Source organism: Suhomyces tanzawaensis (assembly GCF_001661415.1).
Source record: "Suhomyces tanzawaensis NRRL Y-17324 unplaced genomic scaffold CANTAscaffold_5, whole genome shotgun sequence".
Classification (NCBI taxonomy): domain Eukaryota; kingdom Fungi; phylum Ascomycota; class Pichiomycetes; order Serinales; family Debaryomycetaceae; genus Suhomyces; species Suhomyces tanzawaensis.
The window spans coordinates 63,254-87,606 of NW_017963640.1; the positions used below are offsets into that span (position 1 = coordinate 63,254).

General features: G+C 43.5%; 12 protein-coding genes across 12 annotated transcripts; 3 read left to right on the plus strand and 9 right to left on the minus strand.

The window, feature by feature from the left end:
- Positions 1 to 52: 52 nt before the first annotated feature.
- Positions 53 to 985, minus strand: MRPS9 (mitochondrial 37S ribosomal protein uS9m; the record flags this gene model as incomplete). The annotated part of the gene is made up of 1 exon (XM_020206803.1): positions 53 to 985. The coding sequence occupies one exon, from the start codon at positions 983 to 985 to the stop codon at positions 53 to 55; it is 933 nt and encodes a 310-aa protein (XP_020063386.1).
- Positions 986 to 1,307: 322 nt separating this feature from the next.
- SNT1 (Snt1p) lies at positions 1,308 to 4,817 on the minus strand (the record flags this gene model as incomplete). The annotated part of the gene is made up of 1 exon (XM_020210938.1): positions 1,308 to 4,817. One exon carries the CDS (start codon positions 4,815 to 4,817, stop codon positions 1,308 to 1,310), a length of 3,510 nt encoding a protein of 1,169 aa, XP_020063387.1.
- An 804-nt stretch (positions 4,818 to 5,621) lies between these two features.
- Positions 5,622 to 7,085, minus strand: CDC6 (AAA family ATPase; the record flags this gene model as incomplete). Its single annotated transcript, XM_020210157.1, has 1 exon — positions 5,622 to 7,085. The coding sequence occupies one exon, from the start codon at positions 7,083 to 7,085 to the stop codon at positions 5,622 to 5,624; it is 1,464 nt and encodes a 487-aa protein (XP_020063388.1).
- A 1,095-nt stretch (positions 7,086 to 8,180) lies between these two features.
- Positions 8,181 to 8,483, minus strand: CANTADRAFT_52737 (uncharacterized protein; the record flags this gene model as incomplete). The annotated part of the gene is made up of 1 exon (XM_020210113.1): positions 8,181 to 8,483. A coding segment is annotated over one exon (303 nt), but the record flags the coding sequence as incomplete, so codon positions are not given.
- A 381-nt stretch (positions 8,484 to 8,864) lies between these two features.
- On the plus strand, positions 8,865 to 12,560 carry CANTADRAFT_262670 (uncharacterized protein). Its single transcript, XM_020207713.1, has one exon. It carries the CDS (start codon positions 8,966 to 8,968, stop codon positions 12,269 to 12,271), a length of 3,306 nt encoding a protein of 1,101 aa, XP_020063390.1. The 5' UTR covers positions 8,865 to 8,965; the 3' UTR covers positions 12,272 to 12,560.
- A 134-nt stretch (positions 12,561 to 12,694) lies between these two features.
- CANTADRAFT_53095 (DNA-directed RNA polymerase core subunit) lies at positions 12,695 to 13,388 on the plus strand (the record flags this gene model as incomplete). Its single annotated transcript, XM_020210159.1, has 2 exons — positions 12,695 to 12,769; positions 12,819 to 13,388. The coding sequence occupies 2 exons, from the start codon at positions 12,695 to 12,697 to the stop codon at positions 13,386 to 13,388; spliced, it is 645 nt and encodes a 214-aa protein (XP_020063391.1).
- Positions 13,389 to 13,469: 81 nt separating this feature from the next.
- On the minus strand, positions 13,470 to 14,231 carry CANTADRAFT_52573 (2,5-diamino-6-(ribosylamino)-4(3H)-pyrimidinone 5'-phosphate reductase; the record flags this gene model as incomplete). The annotated part of the gene is made up of 1 exon (XM_020210096.1): positions 13,470 to 14,231. The coding sequence occupies one exon, from the start codon at positions 14,229 to 14,231 to the stop codon at positions 13,470 to 13,472; it is 762 nt and encodes a 253-aa protein (XP_020063392.1).
- A 591-nt stretch (positions 14,232 to 14,822) lies between these two features.
- CANTADRAFT_262663 (uncharacterized protein) lies at positions 14,823 to 15,625 on the minus strand. Its single transcript, XM_020207712.1, has one exon. It carries the CDS (start codon positions 15,234 to 15,236, stop codon positions 14,856 to 14,858), a length of 381 nt encoding a protein of 126 aa, XP_020063393.1. The 5' UTR covers positions 15,237 to 15,625; the 3' UTR covers positions 14,823 to 14,855.
- A 358-nt stretch (positions 15,626 to 15,983) lies between these two features.
- On the plus strand, positions 15,984 to 16,994 carry FEN1 (fatty acid elongase; the record flags this gene model as incomplete). The annotated part of the gene is made up of 1 exon (XM_020211724.1): positions 15,984 to 16,994. One exon carries the CDS (start codon positions 15,984 to 15,986, stop codon positions 16,992 to 16,994), a length of 1,011 nt encoding a protein of 336 aa, XP_020063394.1.
- A 250-nt stretch (positions 16,995 to 17,244) lies between these two features.
- On the minus strand, positions 17,245 to 18,231 carry RBK1 (putative ribokinase; the record flags this gene model as incomplete). Its single annotated transcript, XM_020206804.1, has 1 exon — positions 17,245 to 18,231. The coding sequence occupies one exon, from the start codon at positions 18,229 to 18,231 to the stop codon at positions 17,245 to 17,247; it is 987 nt and encodes a 328-aa protein (XP_020063395.1).
- An 828-nt stretch (positions 18,232 to 19,059) lies between these two features.
- On the minus strand, positions 19,060 to 19,515 carry CANTADRAFT_262709 (uncharacterized protein). The gene has a single exon (XM_020207715.1). It carries the CDS (start codon positions 19,412 to 19,414, stop codon positions 19,175 to 19,177), a length of 240 nt encoding a protein of 79 aa, XP_020063396.1. The 5' UTR covers positions 19,415 to 19,515; the 3' UTR covers positions 19,060 to 19,174.
- On the minus strand, positions 19,459 to 23,372 carry CANTADRAFT_26444 (uncharacterized protein). Its single transcript, XM_020207767.1, has one exon. The coding sequence runs from the start codon at positions 23,360 to 23,362 to the stop codon at positions 19,499 to 19,501; it is 3,864 nt and encodes a 1,287-aa protein (XP_020063397.1). The 5' UTR covers positions 23,363 to 23,372; the 3' UTR covers positions 19,459 to 19,498.
- Positions 23,373 to 24,353: the final 981 nt, after the last annotated feature.

Below are 24,353 nucleotides of genomic sequence, written 5' to 3' on the forward strand. Positions count from 1 at the left end.
GGATGATAACTGGAAGCTAGCTAGGCTAGCACTTCATTAAATATATACAAGACTAACGCTTAACCCAGGTTGGAGACTTTCTGGCCTTGACCTTACCCGGCTTCTTTCTCTCCACAATTCTGCTGTCACTGGTCATCAAACCGGCCTTCTTCAATCTAGGCTTGAGTAAGGGGTTGAAAACAATCAATGCCTTTGCAACAGCGTACATCACAGCTTCAACTTGCCCGGAAACACCACCTCCGCTGACGGTAGCGAAGATGTTGTAACCACCCTCTTGACCGATCACCTTGAATGGGTAGGCCAATTTTTGACGGTCTGAGTCTCTTGGGAAGTAATCAGTGACAGATCTACCATTGACCAAGATCTCCCCCTCTCCTCTCACAACTTGGACTTCAGCACTGGAGGCCTTTCTCTTGGCCTTACCAAAGGCTCTACCGAATTCGTCAAGAGTCTTTTCTTTTTGGGTTAATGTGAGGGAGTCACCTGAGTTGTTTCTGTACTTTTCCAATACTTCAGAAACTTCCTTGGGCATTAATTGTGAATCGATACTTCTTAATCTATGCAAAGCTTGAGTCAATTCCTTGAAATGCAAAGCCTTGAATCTGGTACCAGACTGGGTCATTTCTTTGTATGTTTCAAACGAGATGAATTTGGTGGCACGAAGTTCTTCATCAGTAAGTAATCTGGTTGGAAGGTTGATATACTTCCGTATTATGGCGTTTAACTCGTTCATGTTCTCTTCATGAACCGGAATACCTCCGAAAAAGGTTTTCAACTTGGGAATAACTCTCAACCTTTCGGCCTCTGCATGGTACAATCCTCCTAATGTGACATCACGACGTATGGTTATTTTTGCGTTCTTTATTCTTTCCTTCAAGGTTGGAGGAACCAAAGGTCTTCCCTGCTCTTGCAACCTGGTTGCAGCAGTAGAGAATGCTCTACGGGGGATCAAACCCACCCTGTTGACCGAATGCCTCAAAGCCATTGTGGATGATGCTAACATTTTCTCAACTGAAAAATTTATCGACGGTAGCTCCAGATCACGTGACGAAAATGAGTGATCTGTCTGAGTATTTTTGGTGGTAGCACCAGTATAATCTGAATGGCCTCCATCCAAGTAGATGTAGACTGATATCAGCCAGCATTCACGGGATGGTGAGCCGGTAGTTGGACAATTATCGCCCCGTTATCAAACGTAACCACGTATTGCAAATGCAAAATTGCCAGTAAAACAACCTTTTGGATGCTTATTAGCTGGTCGAGGACTTTATTAAAATTCTATAATACATACAAGGAATTAAACCGCATCAATTCGTTTGATCATTGGCCCCATGGGGCTTGTCGACAGAAAGAAGGCTGGAAACGTTGGACTTGTAGCCGTTTGAGGGAGCTGGCTCCGACAGGTTATTGAGGAGATCATTAAGATTCTGCCTAGCAGGAGCAATAGTAGAAACGGATAGAGGTTCCTGTTTGACTGGACTGGAATCGGAGTTTAAAAGACTCATGATGGACGACCTTTGAGGGGGAACAATAGCGGTAGGTATTGGTGCTTCCTTTGGAATTATTGGCACTGTGGAGTATGTATGGCTGGTTGGAGGCGAGGGTTGCGACTGCGAAGTTGGTTCTGAAACCACTGGTTTCGCCTGGGGAATTGACCGGGGAGGTTGAGTTGCCGGCAGGTCCGCCAACAAAGAATTGATTCCCATTCGAGGTGGATTTGGGGTAGATATGGTGGCAGCAGCCCCATGATGAAAGGTGCCGTATGGAATATAAGCAGACTGAGGAGCCGGTGATTGCGATGTAGTCACCGTGGTGATAGCAGCCTCAGAAGCACTGGTATCTTTGGATGGTTCTTTGTGTGCTTCTGTTGTATCCGCCTTTTGTTCTAGCTTAGTACTTAGGACGGCAGCAAATTTTGCTTCCAATCTTTGGTCGGCAGCTTGTGCTATTTCATTCCAACCATTTTTTTCAGCATTTCTTTGAAAATAGTTTCGTACCATAGTCGCTGTCTTTGTGGTCAATTTATCAGCAATAGTTGTCCATTTTGTTCCGTGCTCTTGAAGTAATTCGGGAAACAAATTGGCTTCGGTGATGCTCCAATAGCTAGAAATTGTTTTTCGACGCTCCTTTGAATCTTCATGCACCGGTGATGCACCATTGACCTTTATAGGTATGGCCGTATCAGAGACCACCAATCCGTTAGGCACAACTTCCTTCTCGATTTGTGTCGCCTCAATCGGTTTTGTAGATTCAAGCTCATCATTATTCATGGGAACAGCTATTGTTGGGGTAACTTTGGTAGATGTTTCACCTTCGTGTGCTTTCTTTGATTTTTTTTTTGCTGGTTCTAAGTCAATCTCAGAACTTTTGAGGGGTTCATCAATATTGCTTTCTGCACTACGTTTGTGGGCCCCATTAATGGCTAACTCATCGCTGGAAGGATTGACCGAACTCTCCGGCATCGAATTCTCTGGCACTGCAATTTCCGACAATGAACTTTCTGGTACTGAGTTCTCCGGGGCAAGCTTCTCAAGCAATGAATCCTCTGACTTTTTCTCAAGCGCAAGCGTAGCTGTTTGTTCTTCATTTGGGGTTACCAAGGGTGTTTGAGTTTGAGAAACATTTCTCGATTTCGAAGTTTTACTTCGACGGCCTGCCTTTTTGGACAACTTCTTCTTGTGCTGCGCAAGCAATTGCTTGTAATTGACTTCTTTTTTGGTGACATAGTAATGTATCACACAGTCTTGTGCAGTTCTTAAACCACCCATATGTCTTGAAATGGCACCAAATCTTTTAGGATAATGGCAGAATCCCTCACAGAATAATTCATGCTCCTTCTTTGAAAAATTGTCCACAAAGTCTGTTTTCACACGGTTCGCCCATTGCTTCTTGTCATTCACTAAGTTGTTGGCATCCATGAATTTAAATTGTTCTCTCTCTATTGGGTCGAGAATTAAGTCAGGGATTTGCGCAGCAACTCTTTCGGCTTTGATCAAAGGCTCCTCATCATTCTCTTTCCCCAATGATTGAAGGATTTCTTGGAACTCAGCTTCAGTTGTGACTAAATCTCCATGTCTTCTATTCCGGCGATTACCAGAATTTGATCCTTGAAAGCGATCCGGAGGTCCTGCTTCAGCACCATAGAGCGGATTTTGCTTCCTGGTATCACTTGCATCGATTTCCTTTCTCATTTCATCATCAGGAGGGTGAAGCAAACGTAATTGTTGATCCATTTGGATACTTTCTTCTTCCCAAATCTTTAATCCTCTTGAGTATTCACGCCATAACGCAATTCTTTTTCTATGAATCGCCTCATTTTGTGTTTTCAACTTATTGATCAAGGTATCCTTGTTATTGACGAAATGCTTATAGTTTCTCGCAAAGAAATAATATTGATGAAAGTCATTAACTGGTTTTGCTAGGGAGTATTTTAAATAATTCAAACCGTTCGGATGTGTAAAATTTTTGGAATACTCAGTTTTCAAATTTTCCAACTCTGTTTCTAATTCAGTCAATGGATAAGTGCACCCATCTGGATAACATACTTCATTCGATACATCCACCTTGGTAAAAGATTTAGGTTTCTGTTGTGGGTTTGCATCAATGCTCTCAAGAGCAGATTTGGTATCGACGATAACTTCTGCCTTTTGCTCTTCATCTTCATCTTCATCTTCCTCGTCTTCTTCATCTTCATCCTGATCATCTGCATCACCTTTGGTATCAATTTCTTCCTTCGTGTTGACTTTTGAGTAATCTACCCCCTCATGATCGTTATCAAGTATCCTTGAATCGTCCTCGTCCTCTGTCATTCGATTTGTCTCATCTTCATCGTTGCTTGCATTAGGGGAATAGTGGTCAGCTTCTTGTTTTACCCTAGTTTCCAATAGTTCTTCTGGCTCAACACTGTGATTCCTTGATTTCGAATGATTAGATGCATCCAGGTGATAATTGTTAGAAGAGTATCGATCTACCAGCTTGGAAGAATTATATCCAGACGAGAAAGAATCTCTGGATGAGGGGTAATATGTATCACCTGCATTACGCTTAGTACCAACTGCACTATTGACAAGGGCAGATGACCCCCCTGTGGAATAGGACGATCCTCGTACTCGGTCCTTTGAAAATCTTGATGCTGAACCAGACAAAGTTCCTCTATTGCCTGAAACTGGGATTTTATTTGCATTGTAAGCTGATGACGAGAGAGATGAGGATTTCCACTTGGAACTTCCGCTAGTTGGTGGTATATCTTGTTGTGAGTAGGAGTCATATCTATCTTTTCTATAATCGTTGGATGAGGATGTTGGAGGGGCACCACTTGAACTGAGACTACTTCTGGATGAGTACAGTTGCTTGTTTGATGATGATAGTCTGGAGTCTCCGCTATTCCCTTTTATTCTATCCGATCTCCAAGTATCGCCCCTTGAATTGTAGTAGTTACCGGTTTCACCGGCCTTGGACGTTCCATTTGATGAAAATGTGTTATAGCTTCCGTAACTAGGATAATATGAGCCATAAGAAGAACCCTTCAGAGGACCAGAGTACTGGTCACTTATGTACAGACGACTGTCTCTTACATTTGGCCCACTTACACTGTTCCCAGACGAGGTGAGGCCTTGTCCCACATTGCTCTTGTAAGATCTATTGGCACTTGCTGGTGGTACCGTTTCTTTACCACCCAGGGGTCCACTCCCGCTCTTATAATCTCTTCTTGAAGTGCTGGGGGAGTAGAAATTCTTCCGTCGTGATTTGTTATAGTCGGGATAATCACTTCTATCATTGTATCTGCCAGACGAGGGTCCTCGAGACCCAGATGACATATTAGACGATGATGATATGGGTTTGGTTCTATATTGTGTGCTTGAAAATGATAGCTGGATAGTGTTTGGTTTGGTAGTTCTCTAGAGAGTGTTTACCGCTATTTTTGAACTTGATGTCTTTTATGAGTATCCAATTATAGACCATCAGTTGTTCAGAATGAGCAAAAACTTATGGGTAGTTCAAGCGGGTATCCAAAGCAAGATTGGATTAGCTGAACGATATCGATACTGGTTAGTTTCACAAGTGTTCTATCACACCATATTAGCGTCACTTTGTAATCTTTTAAAGATTTTTCTCCTACTGGACTATGTGCAGTCCCAAACATGAAGCTGGTAAGTCCAAATAGGCAGACTACGGCAATTTTGGCAGATGCTTTGTTCATAGTACAGGTTGAAATAGGACTGAGGAGCCGCTAAAACCTACAGTATAGATGTATCAGTGAAGCTAATTTCCGAATTGTAGAGGACTCTAAATCTGTCCAGATTTGTAGGGAAATTCGAATTTACTCAAGCAAGCATCGGCGAGCTGACAGCAAATGGCCTGTCAAAATGTGTTTCCTCCAAAATCGCTTTTTATAGACAGATGCACCGGCTGAGACAAGATTTAACCAGGTTATTCCTGAAGAACAGGTATTATCAAAAGTCACGTGTCCAAATCTTAGTACGGAGTGTCACTATCATTCACCCACTTAATCCATATTAATTGATAGTTACACTACAAGTCAGTCTAAGTCTATGAATTATTTATGTATAATACAGAGCATGGCTCAGCCATAACTAACTATGCAATGTGACTGTTGTCACTCATTTTCCCACAATTCTCTTCAATATGCCAACATCCCCAATAGATTTGATCACGTCATCAAAAGGGACATTTGGCCTGATGATTTTGTTTCCAATATCAACGTTGAATACGTTACATTTCAACAGCTTTTTCTCTCCCAAAGTCACTACCGAGGTGGATTCCAATGCAGAGATGATTTCCAAAAACTCCCCCTTCTTAAGATTTCCAAGCAACTTTTCGATGTCAGGCTGCTTGATATAGAAATCGTAGAGAGTATTCACATTGATATCCTGCCCTTGGTGAGTGAATAGGCAACACAACACGGCTTTCTGAAGTAGGTTCAATGAACTTAATGATTTTTGGCCAAAGGAAGACGAGCAGATTTTGGCGACATGGGGAATCAATACTTTGGGGCAGTCCAACCATGTAAGTGAAGATATGTCCTTGTTCTTCTTCTTAGTGTTCTCTTCGACCACCTCTATGCTCTTGTAGACCATGTCAAATGCTTTTCTGAGATCTCCAGTGATGCTGGCCGATTTCTTACAGCACAATTGAATGGCAGAAGGATGAAAGATCGGGATATCATCGGCACAGTTTTCCTTGTCTTCGTCAGGTATCAAGCTCCTCAATTTTCCAATAATGACCGCCTTGATTTGCTCGAATGTGTATGGTAAGAACTGCAACGCCTGCGGATTCAAGCCGTTCCGTTTCAAACGAGGCAAGAATTTGTCAGTCAAGTCCAATGCGTTGGAAATTCCTATCAAAACAAGTTTGGTATTGGTGTCGCTAGTAGGAGTGGCGATTCGGAAGAGCTCAAAGAGGATCTGTTGATCTCTGGTGATCAAGCAATCCATTTCGTCCAACACAACCACCACGGAGTTCAACTCCAATTCCTTGTTATTCAAGAGTTGCACCAAGTCATCAAATGTCTTTCTCTTGCGGTATGAAATGGAGAGAGTTCCCACTACTTGACTGTAGATTTCATGAAAAATGTGTTCCGGAGCGTTCAAGGTCATACAGTTGATCTGGATAACTTTTGCAGTAGCACCATTAATTTTAATATTCTGACCTGAGGAAAGAGCCTTGAAAGACACGTTGATCTGCGCAGTTTTGCCGGTGCCAGGAGGGCCTGAGATATATAGACTGTTGGAGGTATGGTTGGTGATATTATCGAGTAAGAAGCGGTTGAGACACAGGGCCTCAACTTCTCTGCTGACCAATGGACTGGTGTAGTCTGCAGAACCTCTTTGGAACAAAGCCTTGGCTTGTGTGTAGATGGAGGGTTTTGAGGTCGATTTGGTGGGAGTAGAAGGGGCAGTGAATAAACGGGCCACTCCTTTGTTTGAATCTGTGATGGAGGTCTTTGTGGGTGTGGATGCAGGGGAGAGTAAGCCTGAGGTGATTTGCTTGGTGGGTGTGATCAACGTAGAGTGGAGTTTCTGCTTCTTGGGAGTTGAAGGAGCGATGTTGGAGATATCCCTCATTCTCTTTTGGGATGGAATCTCCGAGCAGTTGGAGACATCACTTAAGACGTTTTCGGATCGCACCATCTTGGCTGGAAGGCAGGATTGATGCTATAAGGAATGGAAATGGGAATACCCTAAAAGTGGTGTAATTGAAGTAATGGCTCTAGTTGTAGCTAGTGCAGCAAGGAATGTATGTGGCGATCGAGGGAACGCGACAGGATGAAAAGCGAAGGAAGATGATGTAGAACTGAAGTGTGTAAGCCGTCAAGTTCGGGAAGCTCACTCGATATATATCCAAGTCATCTTACACGTCTGACGCGTAAATGTCAATTACGCGAGTATTTCCCAAAACGGAAGTATAATGAAGGCTGGCTGGTTTCTGGGGAGATAGACTGTGGCCACTACAGTGCCACAGGGGGTGTCACGAGGACTGAAGCAGGCCATGCCAGTGATGTAGATGTGAAGTATTGAAGAATAGCGTACACTCAACGGAAACGATTATTCACTCTCTTTCTTTGCCATCTCTTCTAGTCAAGATACTGGCCTATACGGAAACCTGATTGTCTGTGGCCTCGCTAGATTTGTAGACACCAAAGGCTACCAGATAGTGACCGCTGGAGTGATATTGCCAGGTAGTGGAAGATCGTAAATTTAATGCATTTGCACACAGTGGATGGAAACGGCTGAACCTGCTAAAGTCGGTTTACTGAAAACCTACCATTATTCAAGCATAATGGTAGAACCATGGGATGGTAGATGCTCTGAAAATCTAGGTGCCACTACCATGCTTGTGCTATTTACTTACCAGTCCAACGATAACCATCTGCCACGATGAAATTTCTTCCATTAATAGTTATACTCTCACCTTTTATTCGTTAGAACGACTGCCCAAGGGAAACTACCCCAGAAGAGCGCAGGATCAGCAACATTTGTCGATGCAGTCGTCCCAGTAGACTCCCTTAGTGGATCTCTGTTTTCCTACGTGATTCAGAATACCTGACAGTTTATTGATATCCGTAAACAGATCAGGCCCAAAATTATTTGTTGATTTTCGTACCATACACACCATATTCTGGCCCATTCACAAGTGTACATTGAATACTATACATCGCCCTACTCAGCTTGCCCCATGGCCTCTTCCACGGCCCGCAACACCCGCGTCAACGACTCGTTCTTGCGCACCGCCATGTACATGTCCTTGGGCTCTACCGTGGTCCTGCCTGCGTGGTGAGCAAACATCTCGAGGTCCTCTCCGAGGATAATAAGCTGGTTGTACACCAACTCTACCAAGGTGGCAATGTAGGTGGGCGAAGCACCCACCTGAGCAGGCAACTTCTGTTCCACCATCCGCGCCACCATGAGGTACACCGCCGACTTGAGCTGTCCTGTGTCGTCCATGGCGATGTGGTTGAGAGGGTTTGGTCGTAGGAATGGCGGTTTGGTGGCACTCAGTTTGCACTGGTCCCGCGCACTCCCGCGCGCTAGCGCCAATGTCGCCTCACCCTCGCCAGCGACCCCATTTGGGTACGCTCGCTTATCCCCCGGGGCCTTCCCAGGCCCATCACCGCACCATTCGCCGGCGGGGCCTCGCCGGTCAGGCCCCCTGGGCTACCCAACGGAAATCTCTCCGCCCAACTACGTCATAACCAGTCACTGGACGTCGGTGGAGCCACCACCCCACTGGCGCCGTCCGTAGCCCTCGCTAGCTCGCCACAGCCCTCCCAGCCCTCGCTAGCCTGCGCCGCTGGTGTTTATTCCTACTAGCTATTCGATCTCGAACTACCTTTTTGAGACAGCCACTCACTCCGCCTGCGGCACTTTTGTAGAGCCGCCAATCCATCACCAACCGTCGCCACGCTCTTCCAGCGCCCATCACCTCGAATATCTGCCCAGGCGCCATGTCCACCCCGGCCCGAACCAACAAGGGCCTCTCCTACGTGCTAGGAGACAACAATGTCCACGAAAACCACATCTTGCCCGTCAATGCCTTGCAGTACTCGTCCCAGTACCGCCAGCTCTACACTGCTGGACGGGACGGTACCATCAAGGTGTGGGACAGCGACCATGGCCGCCAGTCCGGTCTCAACCACACACACACCGACCCTCCCTCCGACTACCAGGATATCGACGAGCGCCTTTTGAAGTTGGAGACCAGCATATCGTCCAATCCCATTCCCTGTGGTGGCGGCGATTCTACCCCCGCCACCTACTCCATCGTGGACAACTACAAGATCCACTTCGACTGGATCAACGACTTGAAGCTCGTTAATAACGACGCCAACTTGGTCTCGTGCTCGGCTGACCTCTCCATCAAATTGATCAACTTGAAGCAGTCGCCAGACACAGATTCCACTACAGTGCACAAGTTCCCCAACTACCACACTGACTACATCAAGAAGTTGTCCTACAATACCACCCACAACCAGGTTATCAGTGGTGGCTTGGACGGCCGCATCATCGTGTGGGACTTGCTGACCTTGAAGCCCACTAGGCACCTCAGCAACGCCATGGCCGCCGTCAACAACCCTACCACATCCTCCTGCTCCATCTACTCGTTATCCAACAACCAGTCCAACCTTATAAGTACGGGCGGCTCCAACAACTCCATCAATTTGTTTGACAAGAGATCCCAGAACCCATTCATCAGAAAACTCATCGGCCACCAGGACAATATCCGATGTTTGCTCATGAATGACTCCTTTATTCTCAGTGGCTCCTCCGATACCTCGGTCAAGTTGTGGGACTTGAGGAACTTCAAGGTCTACAAGAACTTCGACATCCACGACTATCCTGTATGGTCCTTGACAAGCGAGTCCAACGATTTCTCAGTGTTCTATTCCGGTGATAAGGGTGGTAATATCATCAAAACTGATCTCAGTTACCTTCTGTCTCACGATAATACCCAGGACTTCCCTGAATTCGACACCTTCACGTCTACGGACGCTGCTAATGTGGACGAAAAATTGGGCCTATCTACCATTGTAGCTCAAGGAGACTCCCCAATATTGTCATTGTGTTACGAAGACAAAACTATATTTGCTTCTAACTACACCTCTTTGAACAGATATCACGTTCCAGATATTACTAATATTTCTAAGTACCAGTACTTGAGAACATGTCTCGACTACACTATCAACAAAGAGATCCAGTTGAGTGATGAATTTGCTTCCGGTATGCCTATTGATGGGGCTCCTACCTCGAATCCCAACGAAGATTTAAATTCGGACTTTTATGATATCGTCAGTCATCTATCTGTGGATACAAATGCGTACGACATTCAGTCCACCTTCTCCAATAACGCAAACCTATTCAATGATTTGGATAACACAAACGATTCGGACTACGATGGAGAAGAACAGGACGAGGACCAATACTTGTCCATGTTCTTAGATATTAACGGAGGCGCATCTAAAGAATTCGTGAATATGTACAAACAAGAGATATCAGATGACGAAAACAATCCTTTTGATGATCCGAGGACCGGCACTCAGCATACAGCATCGGGCCATGTCCTGACCATTGATACTACTCCTGTGGAGATTTTGTTGAATTCGATTCCTCAGAGTCAAATTTCACTAATTCCTTATAATAAGGCTCCATTCTCAGAATATCAAATTGTGCCTAAATCCATCATTTCCAAGAGGCTTTTCAGCAATAAGAGAAGGATGCTTGTTCTTTATCTCAATGGTGATATAACTATATGGGATATTCTTCTTTGCAAGGAGATCAAATCATTTCCTTACCCAGTACCTATTAATCAACCTTTAGCTGGTGATTCTCTAGAGAGAAGGCTTAAAGAAATGGACACGATTTATCAGAACAATCAAAGTGACGAAACTCTTAACAATTGGTGTGATGTTGAGATCAAAGCAGGGAAGCTTTTGGTTACAATCAAGGAAACTAGTTTCATGAATGTCGAATTGTATTATGATGACCTCATTAAAGATTACCCCTCTGCCTCGTTAGATCACCCCGATAACCAGAAATTGAAGAAGATGGACAAGATCAGCGTCAATAAAGATGATAGGTTCCATATTGGATCTATTCTCTTAAATTCTTTTTTCAGGCAATATGCATTGTTCGAATGGGAATTCGATATCAAGGTCAGAGAGGAAATGAGGACATTGACAAGAAACAATAAACAATTGGAGGCTGCCGGAACCGAATACAGTGGGAGTATCAGACAATCGAATGGCCATAATGGAGTTGATCCCGGTTCGGTAGGATCGGGGTTGAGAAAGTTGAAATACTTTGGAAGAAAATCCTCCAAGACTAACGTGTCAAATCTTTCACTTGCATCAGCACAAAACTCACAGCAAGCTAGTCCAATAGTTTCCACAAACACGAGTATAAATGATTTTGCGATTGACTCTGATCCTGTTTCAGAATTCCTTAAGTTTAATGGTGATAACTTGAAGAATAGCGCTGGTGCACCAGCGGCTTACTCGACGTCGGATTATGATTGTTCAGTAATGAAGTTATTGCAGAGTAACAAAAAGGTTTATTGGGAAAAGTACCATTACCCTACATACAATGTAAAGTCTGGAAAGCCTGTTGATACAATGCTACGTGTTAACCATATTGATCCTACCTTGGGTGAAAATAACGAGGAGGAAATCTCTTACATGCCAATAATCCAACCTTCAAGATTGCCCCCAGACTTATTAATTACCATTTTTGAACATTCCCCAGAATTAGGCAATTATAGAGATGTCTGCAGCTTCCATTTGGAAGATATCTCAAATATCAGAGAAAGCTCAAAAGAGGAAATGATCAAGAACTTGAGACTACAACTTCCCAGGTGGCTTGGATTATCCGTTTTATACAACAAATGGCCCGAGCGGGAATCTCCCAAGATCTCCTTCCAGCTTATGGAATGTGAGTACCATTTGTTGGAGCCAGATCAAAAGATTGGAGGGAAGTCCCAAAGAAAAATCAAGAAGTTACCAGTCCTAGAAAGTTCAATCAAGCTTACTTCGCACAATATGTTGAGAGTAAGTAAAATCTTGTATTACTTAAGCGAGAAGTTTGAGTCTAAAACCTCGGAAATGAAGGATAAGAAGCTAGTACCTACAGATTGGTTAGCCATAGATTGTCGAGGCCAGGAGCTTACTAACGACATGACCTTGCAAACCATTAAAACCAAGATCTGGAAGAGCAGTGCCGATGTTGAGTTGAGATTTAGAAGAAAATATGACAAATAGACCCCGAACAATACTCATTTATAGCACCTATAGACGCTATTGATGAATAAACGAGATACGAAAATAAAACATGTAAATGTGCAGCGAAAAAGGAGATATTTCAGCCAAGAGCCTAGACAAAGTGACCACCAGACAGACCAGCTCGACATGCGAAACAAAAGATGTTTAAATAGTTAATAAAAGGTTACCTTTTTAGAATGGTGAAGAGAAAAGAGATTCATCGAAAATAACGTGAAGACACTTCAGGCCATTTTAGAGTGAAACAGGACCCTATGGATGATAATGTCAGCGCAAGAGGAAGATCGCCAATCTTGGACTTCCCTGCACCTGGCGTTATCGCTGGCTCTGTCAGATGACTGTGCACGTGATTAGCTAGGTGAGTAGAAATTTTTGTCGATGAGAAACTCTCCACAACACAGCACAATGGAGGACGCCGACAGAACCATATCACGTTTGTTTAGATCGTTCAAGACGGTCAAGGAGATGGTCAGGGACAGGGTAAGTACCTCAAACTTGAGTGGGATTATCTGCGAATACTAACCGTTAGGGATACTATATCACCCAACAAGAAATCGATATGTCCTTAGATGAGTTCAGAGCAAAGATCTGTGACAGCATGGGCAATCCACAAAGAAAATTGATGTGTTTCCAAGCCAATCCTACTGCCGAGTCCTTGGAAAAGTTCCCCGAGTTGGGATCGTTGTGGGTCGAATTCTGTGATGAGGCCTCAGTGGGCATCAAGACCATGAGAAACTTCTGTATCCATATTAGTGAGAAGAACTTCAGCACTGGTATTTTTATCTATCAGTCATCTATCACTCCTAGTGCCAACAAGTTGATTCCAACCGTTTCTCCAGCTTCTATAGAAACCTTCCAGGAGGGAGATTTAGTTGTCAACATCACCCATCACGAGTTGGTTCCAAAGCATATCAAATTGTCCCGCGACGAAAAGAAAGAATTGTTGGAAAGATATAGATTGAAGGAATCTCAGTTGCCAAGAGTTCAAAGAGAAGACCCAGTGGCCAGATACTTGGGTTTAAAGAGAGGTGAAGTGGTCAAGATTATCAGAAGATCTGAAACCTCTGGACGTTATGCATCCTACAGAATCTGCTTGTAGGGAAGGCAGAGCCATATTTGATAGTATCTGTTAAATAGAATGTAATATAGTGACTAGTGATCTAGTGAGTCTATGTAGGAACTATATGGCGGTAGTCGACTCGAGACGCTTTGGAAAAGCACACAATACTGAATCTTGGACCCCCGTCCACCACTTGACCGCAGTCAAGTTTACATGCTTGCTTGGACTGACTTCGACTCCTTCGTTTCCCAAAAAGACAGGCCCCACCGTGATAATAATACTGTCGATCAAGCTCGAGCTTACCAACAAATCATTGATAATCTTGGCACCCCCTTCAACCATCACCGAATGCACTCCAAGCTCTAAGAGCTTCTTCAAGATGAGACTCCAGTTGTCCCCTCTGTTTGCCAACAATGGGAGACGCACAAGCTTACCTCCAGCCAGCTCTAATATGGTGGATTCAGTAGGCCCCACTGACTCATCAACGAGGATGTATGGGGCGAGCCCCTTACCAGACTCGTTGATCTTGCGCAATGTTGACTTGGTATAGTCCCATTGAGCCTTAGGGTCGATAACAATCGGCCTAGGGCTGAAGGTGTTACCATCTTCCGTGAATCTGCAGTTCAATTTGGGGTCATCGGCCAATACCGTACCAATACCCACCAATATCCCATCATACCTCGAACGAAGGTAATGGGTCATGGTCTTGGTCTCAAGATGAGAAATGACGGTCTGCTGGCCTGGTTTGGACGAGATACGAGAATCAAGCGACTGGGCATAAGTCAACGTAACGAAAGGTCTCAAGGCATCTTGCTGATTTTTTTGGGGTAGGTATGACTCAAGAAAGGGCTTCAAGGACTCAGGAAGCGGAATAAGCGACATTCTAATGGTTTCAAGCGGTGACCAGTGGGTGGTCCATTGTGATATTCTTATCGATTGGCGGTCATACTCAGTTGTGCGCGGAACAATTAGATTCTAAGAATTGCAGCAATTACATCCTACTCTTAAAGCTAGATGTTACGCCTAGATCAGCCGTCCATCAAGTGCACTCTAAGCAAGATTCCGCACCAGTGGCGATATCTTTAAGTGTATGAATGAGCTGCTATTCGAATTATCCGGCCCGCTGGGGCGGATGAAACGAAATGCCCAACTAAAAAATCTATATATGACTACTAATACCACCACTCACAGCAGCCATACAACGATGAATTGTTCGTCGTTAGTTTAACAAATCTGGAGCTCAGTTCTGCAAATTGGCACAGCAGATGCATGTGCTGACCAGTAACCACCCCTCTATGAATAAGGATAACCTAAATGCTGCAATAGTTGAGGACACACTGAATAGTGACCTTAGCACAGCCAAAGTACACCAGGTAATGTACACAGGCTGCTGTATGAGCGTGATTGGATTTGGTGATTCTGTTAATTGTGGTAGTTGACTAGGGCCCTTTGGGTTGAACAATCTTAAGCAAACAACGACCCCTTGTGCCAATAATGACAGCATCATTAACTGGACGTATTTTCAAGCTCTTCGGCTCTTCTTTTCACCCCTCTTAACCTGTCTTCCTTGGCCGTCTCCTCCGTTTGCAAAAGTTGTCTGTCTCTAAGGAAACGAAGCCTTTCCCTTTCCTTCCATTGCTCAAACTCCTGCTCGGGGTCTAGGTCATCAGTGTCATCGACACCATCGAAGTCATTCTTTTCGGAAACATCAGGCGATTTGGTCCCTTTGGACTCGAGCTTGGAAATAATAGTCTTGGCCTGGTCCTTCACTACTTCTTTGGTATCCAGTTCAGCCTTCTTGCCTTTCTTCACGAATACGGGCTTTAGAACCTCCTGGCTTGATTCACTCGACGTGGACTCATACTCGCTGCTTTCCTCACTACTCATGTTGAAGTTTGATATTTGAGTTTTCGCTGATAACTCCGAACCGAGCAAGTGCCGAACGAACGGACAATCGCAGATGCATAATATTCCCAAATTTATCCATATTCTGACTACATAAACTAGCTGCCATACAACATCCTGATCGTATCAATGAGAATTACGTTCACCACAACCTTGTTTAAGCACCACCGGTCTTAGCAGAACAGTGCACGTGATGCAATCTGTCAAAGGACTAGACTTGGATTGCGGCTCATCAGTCCCCTCTCAAATAGGGGTCGGCATAGCCGACGGACACCCCGCATATCACTATGCCTACTTACATGTGCTAGTAAGCGTTAGCATGAAAAATTTTACGCGTTAAGCACAAAAACCACCAACAATTCCTGCGCGATTCTCGCGTTTCGTTTGTTTGGATAGTGTTGAGATTATTGATAGTCAAAGGATTAAGCCTCCCATAAGCTCAACAGAATTCCACGGTCACTGACACAAATCACTGACTAGCCGATACATAAGTCCTCAGGTTTGCCTAGACATATATCCCGAAATTTGCCCTTTTCCTCTAGGCATCCAGCTTTTATCTCCCATTTACGTGACTCTGAGTCTAACTTGAGTCTTCTTTTCAGTCCCGTGAATTTCGCATCGAGTCGCATCTGCAAGTGAGTCCCCCACTATACGGATCATTTTCCAGCCTCGTTCAAGTCGTTTTTTCATCAACGTACAAGTCACTCTTTTTATCATAACACATTGAAGATGTCATTCAAGGTACAAGTTCCATCGTTCGATGTTCCTTTCGGAGTCCAGTTATGGCCGTTGTTCGACCAGGCTGTTGCTACTGCCTCCCAAGGTAAGTTTGTTCCTTCCCAGTTCCAATTTATCGCTGGTGAATTACCTTTCTCCACCCTCCCTCCCGTTATTGCTGCCATCAGTACTTACTATACTGTCATTTTCGGAGGTGACTTTATCTTCAAGAAGTTCGGTATCAAACCATTTGTCTTGAACGGCTTGTTTCAAATCCACAACTTGTTCTTAACATCCCTCTCGTTCACCTTATTGGTCTTAATGGCTGAACAATTAATTCCAATCATTTACCACCACGGTTTGTTCTATGCCATCTGTAACAAAGGTGCCTGGACCCAAGAATTGGTTTGCTTGTACTACTTGAACTACTTGACTAAATTTACTGAGTTCATTGACACTGTTTTCTTGGTTGTTAAGCAGAAGAAGTTGACCTTTTTGCACACCTACCACCATGGTGCTACTGCTTTATTGTGTTACACTCAATTGATCGGTTTGACTCCAATCTCTTGGGTTCCTATCACTCTTAACTTGGGTGTCCACGTTGTTATGTACTGGTACTACTTCTTAGCTGCCAGAGGTATCAGAGTTTGGTGGAAGGAATGGGTTACCAGATTCCAAATCATCCAGTTTATCTTGGACTTGGGTTTCGTTTACTTTGCCACTTACCAAAAGATTGTTTTCACCTACTTTTCTGACTTGACTTCTGTCTTGCCAGTTTGTGGTGACTGTGCTGGTACTATGTTGGCTGCATACTCTGGATGCGCCATCTTGTCTTCATACTTGGTCTTATTCATCGCTTTTTACATCGACGTTTACAGAAGAAAGTCGTCCAAGAAATCCAAGCTTGTCAAATCTGTCAAGGGAGGTGTTGCTGCCAGAGTCAACGAGTACGTCTACGTTTCTGGTAGATCCGATACCCCAACTCCTCCAACCGAGGTCCAGGTCCGTTCTAGAAAGGCCTAAGAGAATATCATCACTTGATGTATTTCACTGTTCAGGAAAAGCTATCTTGACATGAGCAAACTAGTTAAAATTAATAAAGATACTTACAATAATATGATTCTAATAACTTCAAAACGGTAGACAAGTAAGGGCTGCTTGTTGTACAATATACAAGATAGACGGATCAGTAGTTCTTCCACTTGCCTGATTCTAAAATGCCCAATTCGAAGACTCTATAAATGTAACCATATCATGTGGTTGACATGCTATCCTAAATCACTTGCTCGAAAGTTGGAATACTTTCGACGGCACCGTTCTTCTGAATCACCAAACTACTGGCAATAGTTGCATACTTGACTGCCTCATCAATCTTCTTACCAGAAGCAAGTTTTGTTACCACACCCCCAAAAAATGTGTCACCAGCACCAGTGGTATCGACAACCTTTTCAATCTTTCTAGATGGCTCGAAGGCAACATCTTTGCTTTCTTTTGAAACATAGATTGAACCCTTGGCTCCCATGGTGATGACGATGGTTTGAACGTTGTCATGGTTGATCAAACTTTGCAATTTTCTGGCCAAGTCGGAGAATCCTTGGACCTTGTCGGTTTCAATCGAGCTTTGGAATTGCTCGAGTTCACTGTCACTTAACAAGAACTTGGCGACGTCCAAAGCCTCTCCCTCGTTGAGAATCAAGAGATCGATCTGCTTCAACGTCTTGCTGCTGATTCTCTCAGGCTTGAATGGGGAAGGGTTGTAGGCGATGTTGATGGCTGGCCTGTTAGTCTTGATCCAGTCGATGGTGTTGATGGTATCGGGGTACTCATTCTGCAACATCACGAACTCGGGCTCGGATTCGGGGAAGTACTGGACATAGTCTTCTGCAGTTGGTTTCAAGTCATCGTTGGCTCCACCCGTGATCAAGATACGGTTCTCTCCATTGTGCTTTTCCACCAAAATCACTGCCACTCCTGATGACTTGTTGGCGATAGTCTTGACGTGAGTGGTGTCCACGCTGGCGTCCACCAACGCCTGTTTCAACTCCTTTCCAAAGGTATCATCACCGACATTGCCTACCATTCTGACACTGATGTCGGAGTTCTTAGGCAACAACCTGGCAGCAGCGATGGCCTCGTTAAGACCTTTACCGCCAAGGTGGTTTTCGAATGCATTTGCCTGGAAGGTCTCACCAGCAGCTGGCACCCGATCGGTGAAGGTGACTAAGTCATAGTTCAAAGATCCCACAACCGTGATTTTCATGATGAGAAGCGTTTATATGATAATTTTCAACTACTGAAAGGTTTATGTGGAGGGGCGAGAATATGCAATCTGCACTATTTAAATGATTGCTGCAACTGACTCCAGATGGCCAGTCAAACGCACAGCATGTATTGGACGGTGGGGTAAGATGGCATGGATTGGGGCACTGACCCGAGTCGGGTCTCTCGATCCGACCCCAACGGCGCGGACAGAACATCCGGACCGCAAGCCTACTGCCAAGGCAGCAGGTAAAGACGAGATGAAGCAAATGAGAGTTAGAAGCAGTCTCAGTCCGAGGCTCGAGGTGGTGGAGAGGTAAAGCCGTAACTGAGGATTGCGTAGCCGTACTACATGATCGCTTATTGGCGGATTGATATTAAGTGTTGGTTAATGTCGTAAATCAAACAAATAAATCCTTTAATACTCTTACTATACTAATTAAATACAGAAGTGAAACTGTTATGGGACGCTTCAACTTAATGAAAAGTGTGTTTATAGCAATTATTGTTTCACTAGTTAATTAATTGGCGTCTCATTTTACTAGGAGTTTACAAAGGAATCCGAGTAGTAGTGTTGAATTGAATTTCGGGTAATAATACTTGCTGTTTTCTTACATGCGTATACTTCCATGCGTTCCTGAATAATAGAAGCACATCCAGTAATATTCTTATTCGATTCAATGTGCATTGACAGAATACCAAATCTTAAATGCATTATAGGTCTTCAAATTAAAAAGCGAACTTAATTGGGCCTCTAATTACGTATCTCTTCGTCCAGAGGTTGACAATTGGACATAACGAGCCAGAGACCAAGACTGCTATTGGCAAGAATCGTACTACTTTCAAGACTTTTACCACAATGCAAAATCTCATCATGTAGGGCATAATTGCCATCTTTGTAAGACTGGCTCTCTTGCATAAAAAAGTGATGATTTAGAGTGTAATCACTTTCCTACATCAGTTGTGTTAAAAAGATTAATACTAAATAAAAATGTAAAGTAAATAAAATTTATGCAAGTAATGATTTTGTTAGCAAGCTTGGATGTGTTGATAATGTGTCGAGGTGATGCGTTATGATTGTCTAAGCTGCATAACTCAATAGATCCGTTACTGTTGGATTTTTGGAATAACTCAAGTTCTGTGTCAAGGTCGCATTGGTAGAGGGCCAGAAATTTGGCCCACATTCATGAATGTTTTCTTAAAGGTTCCTAGAACATGGCTGTAATAAATTGTTGACTCCAGCAACAATCTAAATGTGGTTCAGCTCATTATCTGGATAAAATCCATGAGACAACGCTGAATGCTATCCACAAGCAGCGGTTTGGAAACCGGGGAGTCGAAGTTCTTGAGATCCCACAATCCACCAAAAGAACTATCAACTGAAAAACTACCACCAACAAAATACCAAATTGAATACTGTTGTTCGTTGCACTTCTGGGCTCGAGTCCCCCAACTCTCGCCTTTGAGTATGCCCCGCAGCATCTGGCCAAGTCTAACTTGGATTCTGGATTTGGTATATTTTGGTAAATAGTATCAAGTTCAAGTGCATAGATGGATTGGTGTGCCATTAATAAGAAGTATTTATCGTGACCCTGGTCGCAATTATCCGCGGAAGTTGCTGAAGTTTCGTTAGTTTTGAATCTTCTCAAAGAAAGTTTGGTTGGCGATGTTGATCCATTTGAGAATTGCCCTGAATGTAAACTTGAACGGGAAGTTTGCAAATTAATCTGGCCTTCTGGTAGGTCAGATGTCAAATTGAAGATACTAGCTTCAAAAAAAGCATCATTCAAAGCATTAAACAGAGCCTGGCTAGTCCTTTCTTGAAACCCAGACTCCCTCTGAAAGCTTCCTCCAAGATTTTCATCGAAGTCGGTAGACAATAATTTATGGAAGAGTTGGGTTTCCAACTTTTCAGGGAAATCTATGTACTCAACCAATTCCAGCTTAGGAGAATCATTCTGCAACGCTTGGCATTCGGTGGAGTGATCAATTTGAAAAAGACCAATTGTCCGAGTCAGAGTCTTGTTGTCCAAGACTTCATCATCAGAGTTCAACGTTCGCTTAACAAATGCCGAGTTTGTTTCTTCCATGGAAAGATTCTTAAAGTCGATATCTCTAGCTTCCGCATCAGCATCTATGGTAATACCTTGTTCAGAATTATTTAAAAACAAACCAAATGAAGGATAATACTTGAAGTAAAATCTATTCTCCTTAGACAGAGAAGAACGATAGACAGTATTATCATCTTCCAAGTTCACCATACCCTGAGGGTGTTGATCATGTTTGCCAGGATAACTAACTTTCCTATCGACTTCTGGCCGAACCAAGAAACAGAACAAACAAGTCTTGAGAGTAATACTACCACTGAGAACCCACACAAGGAGAAAGACAAGACCAATAAGTGTAATATCCCAGAGTAAACCATAGCAAGGACATCTTGTCGTCCCATTTGCCTCCAAGTGCAAGTTGTCTTGTTCTTCTCGAAAATCATTGCTATTATTTTCAAGTTCAATAGCTTCTAATTGTTTCTTAGTTTGATCTTCCTGACTGAGGCTAGGATTAGAAGTACTCTCAATGACTTTGGGCTGGAAGAAGTAAATGACCAAACAAGACTTGAGGATAATACTAGTCTTAATGCTCCAAACAAGAAAGACAACTAAACTAAGAAGTGTGAGGTCCCTAGCAAAACCAAAAGAAGGATAACTAGCCTCTTCCGTGGCAAATTCAAAAGAATGTTCACCAGAATTTTCAACTGCACCGTTAATTATATCGAGAGATAATGAACACCTATTGACTGGAGTATCGTGCTCTTCATAGGCTTCCAATTCAATGAAACCGGATGGATCATAATTGTCAATATTGTCAGCTTCTTTGTGGACTTCTAAGTCCATGTTTGATCCTAAAGAGCAATAAACTGGTGCATTGGTCGTTTGAGGAGTTTCTCTCTCCTTGATTTGCAGTGCACCTTCGAAGGTGGTTGTTTTTATCTCACTGACTTCTAAGTGCATTAAAGCTTTACCATATTCAGCAAAATCAACGCTAAGATGTTCGGCCTCCTCAACGGCCTCGAAGGGAGAGATGTCTTGGTGAACAACATCTCTAGACATGTCGAAAGTTTCACTAACTTCTAATTGCGTGGATTCTCCAGCTTCTTGATCTATGTCTGGAGCAATATCTAGGAGTTGTAAGATGATTTTGGTGGCTTCAACATCAGCAAAAGAATTGTTAGATGTCCAAATACTTTCGTTCAAATTCATGGAACTCTCAGCAACTTCAGCATCATCAATACAAGGACCGGTGGCTATCTCAATGCCTGGTAATTGCGTATTTGTTCGAGAAGCTTCAACATCAACTCTACGATTCTCGCAGGTACCACCGACACCAAACTGCACGATACTTTGAGCAGCATCCTTGCTAGGAATGTTGACCATCCCACTAGCTTCCAAGTGCGTGTTGAATTGAACTTCTTCATCAATTCCAGGAGTGTCGACCTCCTCAATGGTCTCTAAGCACAAGAAGAATTTTACTTTCTCAGTATCAACGCTTAGAGTGTCGATCTCTTCGATCGTCTGTAAGCGCATGGTGTCTTGGACATCTTCAGCAGCACAAACACTGGAAGTGTTGGAAATCTCATATTTCTCGTCATTGCACTCTAACAGAGCGACATCTCCAGCAACTCCAACTTCGGTAATTTCGGGAGCATCCAAGCGCCCGATGTCTTCAGCAACTTCGACAACATTAATTCTACGAATACTTGACGTCTCACTCTTCTCACCGTTCACTTCTCCATTACTCTTGATCTCAAAGTGAGCAAAGAAGTCATCATCACCAGCATCGGTTCTAGCCCCGCTTTCAGCCCAGTCAAAGTTTTCTGGGATTTCAATATCAAAGGCAAGTTTAGTAATCAATTCAGCTTCTGTAGAAGCTTCAAAAATATTTTGTTGACCCTTTTCATTACTCTTTTCAGGTTGAATACAACAGGAAGAATTAGATCTTTTGGTCTTCCGGGACCTCTTTTTGTTCTTTCTGGATCTATGCTTGGGAGGTCTTGGTTTTCCCTTTGAAACTTCAGCAGGGACATTAGGCTTAATACCATTATCAACACGGGTTTCCTGAAAAGCGACAGCAGCGCCATTTGGTTCAATATTGCTAGTATCTACGTCGGTTTCCTTCAAAACATTAGTAGACTTAACAATACCATCGTCAACTTGAAATTCGTGCGAAACCCCAGTGGCCATAGATGGTTTTCTCAGACCATCATCATCAATATTCGATTCCTTCGAAACTTCAACAGCCATATCAGGCAAAATCATACCAGCAACTGCATTAGCTTCTTTCGAAACTTCAGCAGCCTCATTAGGCTGAGTTATCTCAACATTAAATCCAGCGGTCACAAATGGCTTTTTCATACTATCTTCAACATTTGTTTCCTCCGAAACTTCAGGAGCCTCATTAGGCTTAGTTACACCAGCATCAACTTCAGTAGCCTCAATTGGCTCAACCATACCATCATCACCATTTTTTGCCTTCGCAACTTCACCTGCCACAAACAGCTTTTCCATACCAACATCAACATTAGTTTCCTCCGAAACTTCAGGAGCCTCATTAGGCTCAATCACACTATCATCAACTTCAGTAGCCTTGGTTGGCATTTCCATACCAGCATCAACCTTAGTTCTATTCTTCTTGGAGCGTTTCTTCGTAGTGTAGCACTGCTTCTTGGGCAACTTGGAAGCTTCGCTCTTCTTTGGAGAGCTTTTCTTTTCAAACAATGCTTCAGCCCAAGTGGGTGCATTTGCACCATGGCTTTTGCTCTGGTGAGGAGCCTTCTCTTTAAAAGAGGAAGTGGTCATGTTGAGACGACCACAAACACCATTGGCCCATTCCTTGTTGGAAGGAGGGACAGCCATGTTCTTCCCCACCAACTTCTTGGAGGGAAGAGCAGGAAACTTGTCAGCTTGGTGGGATGGCACTCCAGTAACCTTGGCTTCAACGCTAGACCCACAAAGTGGATCAGCGGAGCCCGTCACAGAAGGCGATTCCAAAAGCTGAGGAGACCCCGAGGTCTTAACCGCATTGCCAGGCAACGATGGTTCAGAGCAGGGACTGGTAGTATCTCTATTCATAGACATTGCAACGTTTATTTGCTGATCGTAGGAAGAAAGATTTGGGTAAAAGGGCAGAACGATTCTTGTTTTACAAAGTAAGTATATAGTACACAGACACAGGAACGCGCCCTCCAGATCTTCGGCATTTTTGCAGCTAACCAGCAGATCTGATTTCTTTTCTGACAATCTAAAGTATTTTTCGTTCGATAGATCTCGCGAGATCTCTGATTATACCCTCAATATGGGTGCAAAAAATGCGTGGTCGCAAAATCTGTCCTGTCAATCTGCAACTTTGTGTCAAGATCATAAACGCACTGAATTTTCAACCCAGGCTTCTCGATGCAAAGGGGCTTAGATAAGTGGAGTGTATGAGCTGGAAAATTGCAGGTTATTGTGAAAAGCTATAGTTGTTTTGCATGGCCCGGATTTTGATCTAAAACCCTGTTCTTCTCTGCCAGGAACCAAATAATTGAAATTTTACAGCCCTGCTTACAGTAGCTGACCGTTTGACACGGTGATTTAGCTGGCAAATCGATTAAAAATTGTTGGCTTAAGTGTGTCAGACTTAATGCAAAAATTAATTCGTTCAAGATCCATTACTTCCCGCCTATTATTTATTCCCGCATCTCTCTCAACTTGATCGGCAGTATTTAGGACAGGAACGGTAGTTGCAACACTCAGACATCGAATTATGAAGATTCAAGTTCTATTGTCGTAATAGTTCTCGGAATATGCCAGTGATTGTGATGTAACAGCAGGGAGACGCCATTACTAAAATCTGCAGATATATGCATTTGGAAACTAAACTGAAAACATCTCCCAATGGATATCTGCTTTTGGTTACCATTAGTATTCATTTTTGGCTATTAAAGAGGGGATAAGTCAAGTTGATTGATATTGTACCTGCATCAAATCCAAGTTACTGGCGGGTAGGTACGTGCATAACATGTACAGCAAGATGATGCCAACTCATCTCTGCATGCATTCTGTCAACTCAAAGTGTAGCAAGCCAGAA

Excerpts from the sequence above, each read along its gene's own strand:
- CANTADRAFT_262670 (XM_020207713.1), top strand. The coding sequence starts at position 8,966 with ATGTCCACCCCGGCCCGAACCAACAAGGGCCTCTCCTACGTGCTAGGA.
- CANTADRAFT_262663 (XM_020207712.1), bottom strand. The coding sequence starts at position 15,236 with ATGAGTAGTGAGGAAAGCAGCGAGTATGAGTCCACGTCGAGTGAATCA.
- CANTADRAFT_262709 (XM_020207715.1), bottom strand. The coding sequence starts at position 19,414 with ATGTGGGCCAAATTTCTGGCCCTCTACCAATGCGACCTTGACACAGAA.
- CANTADRAFT_26444 (XM_020207767.1), bottom strand. The coding sequence starts at position 23,362 with ATGTCTATGAATAGAGATACTACCAGTCCCTGCTCTGAACCATCGTTG.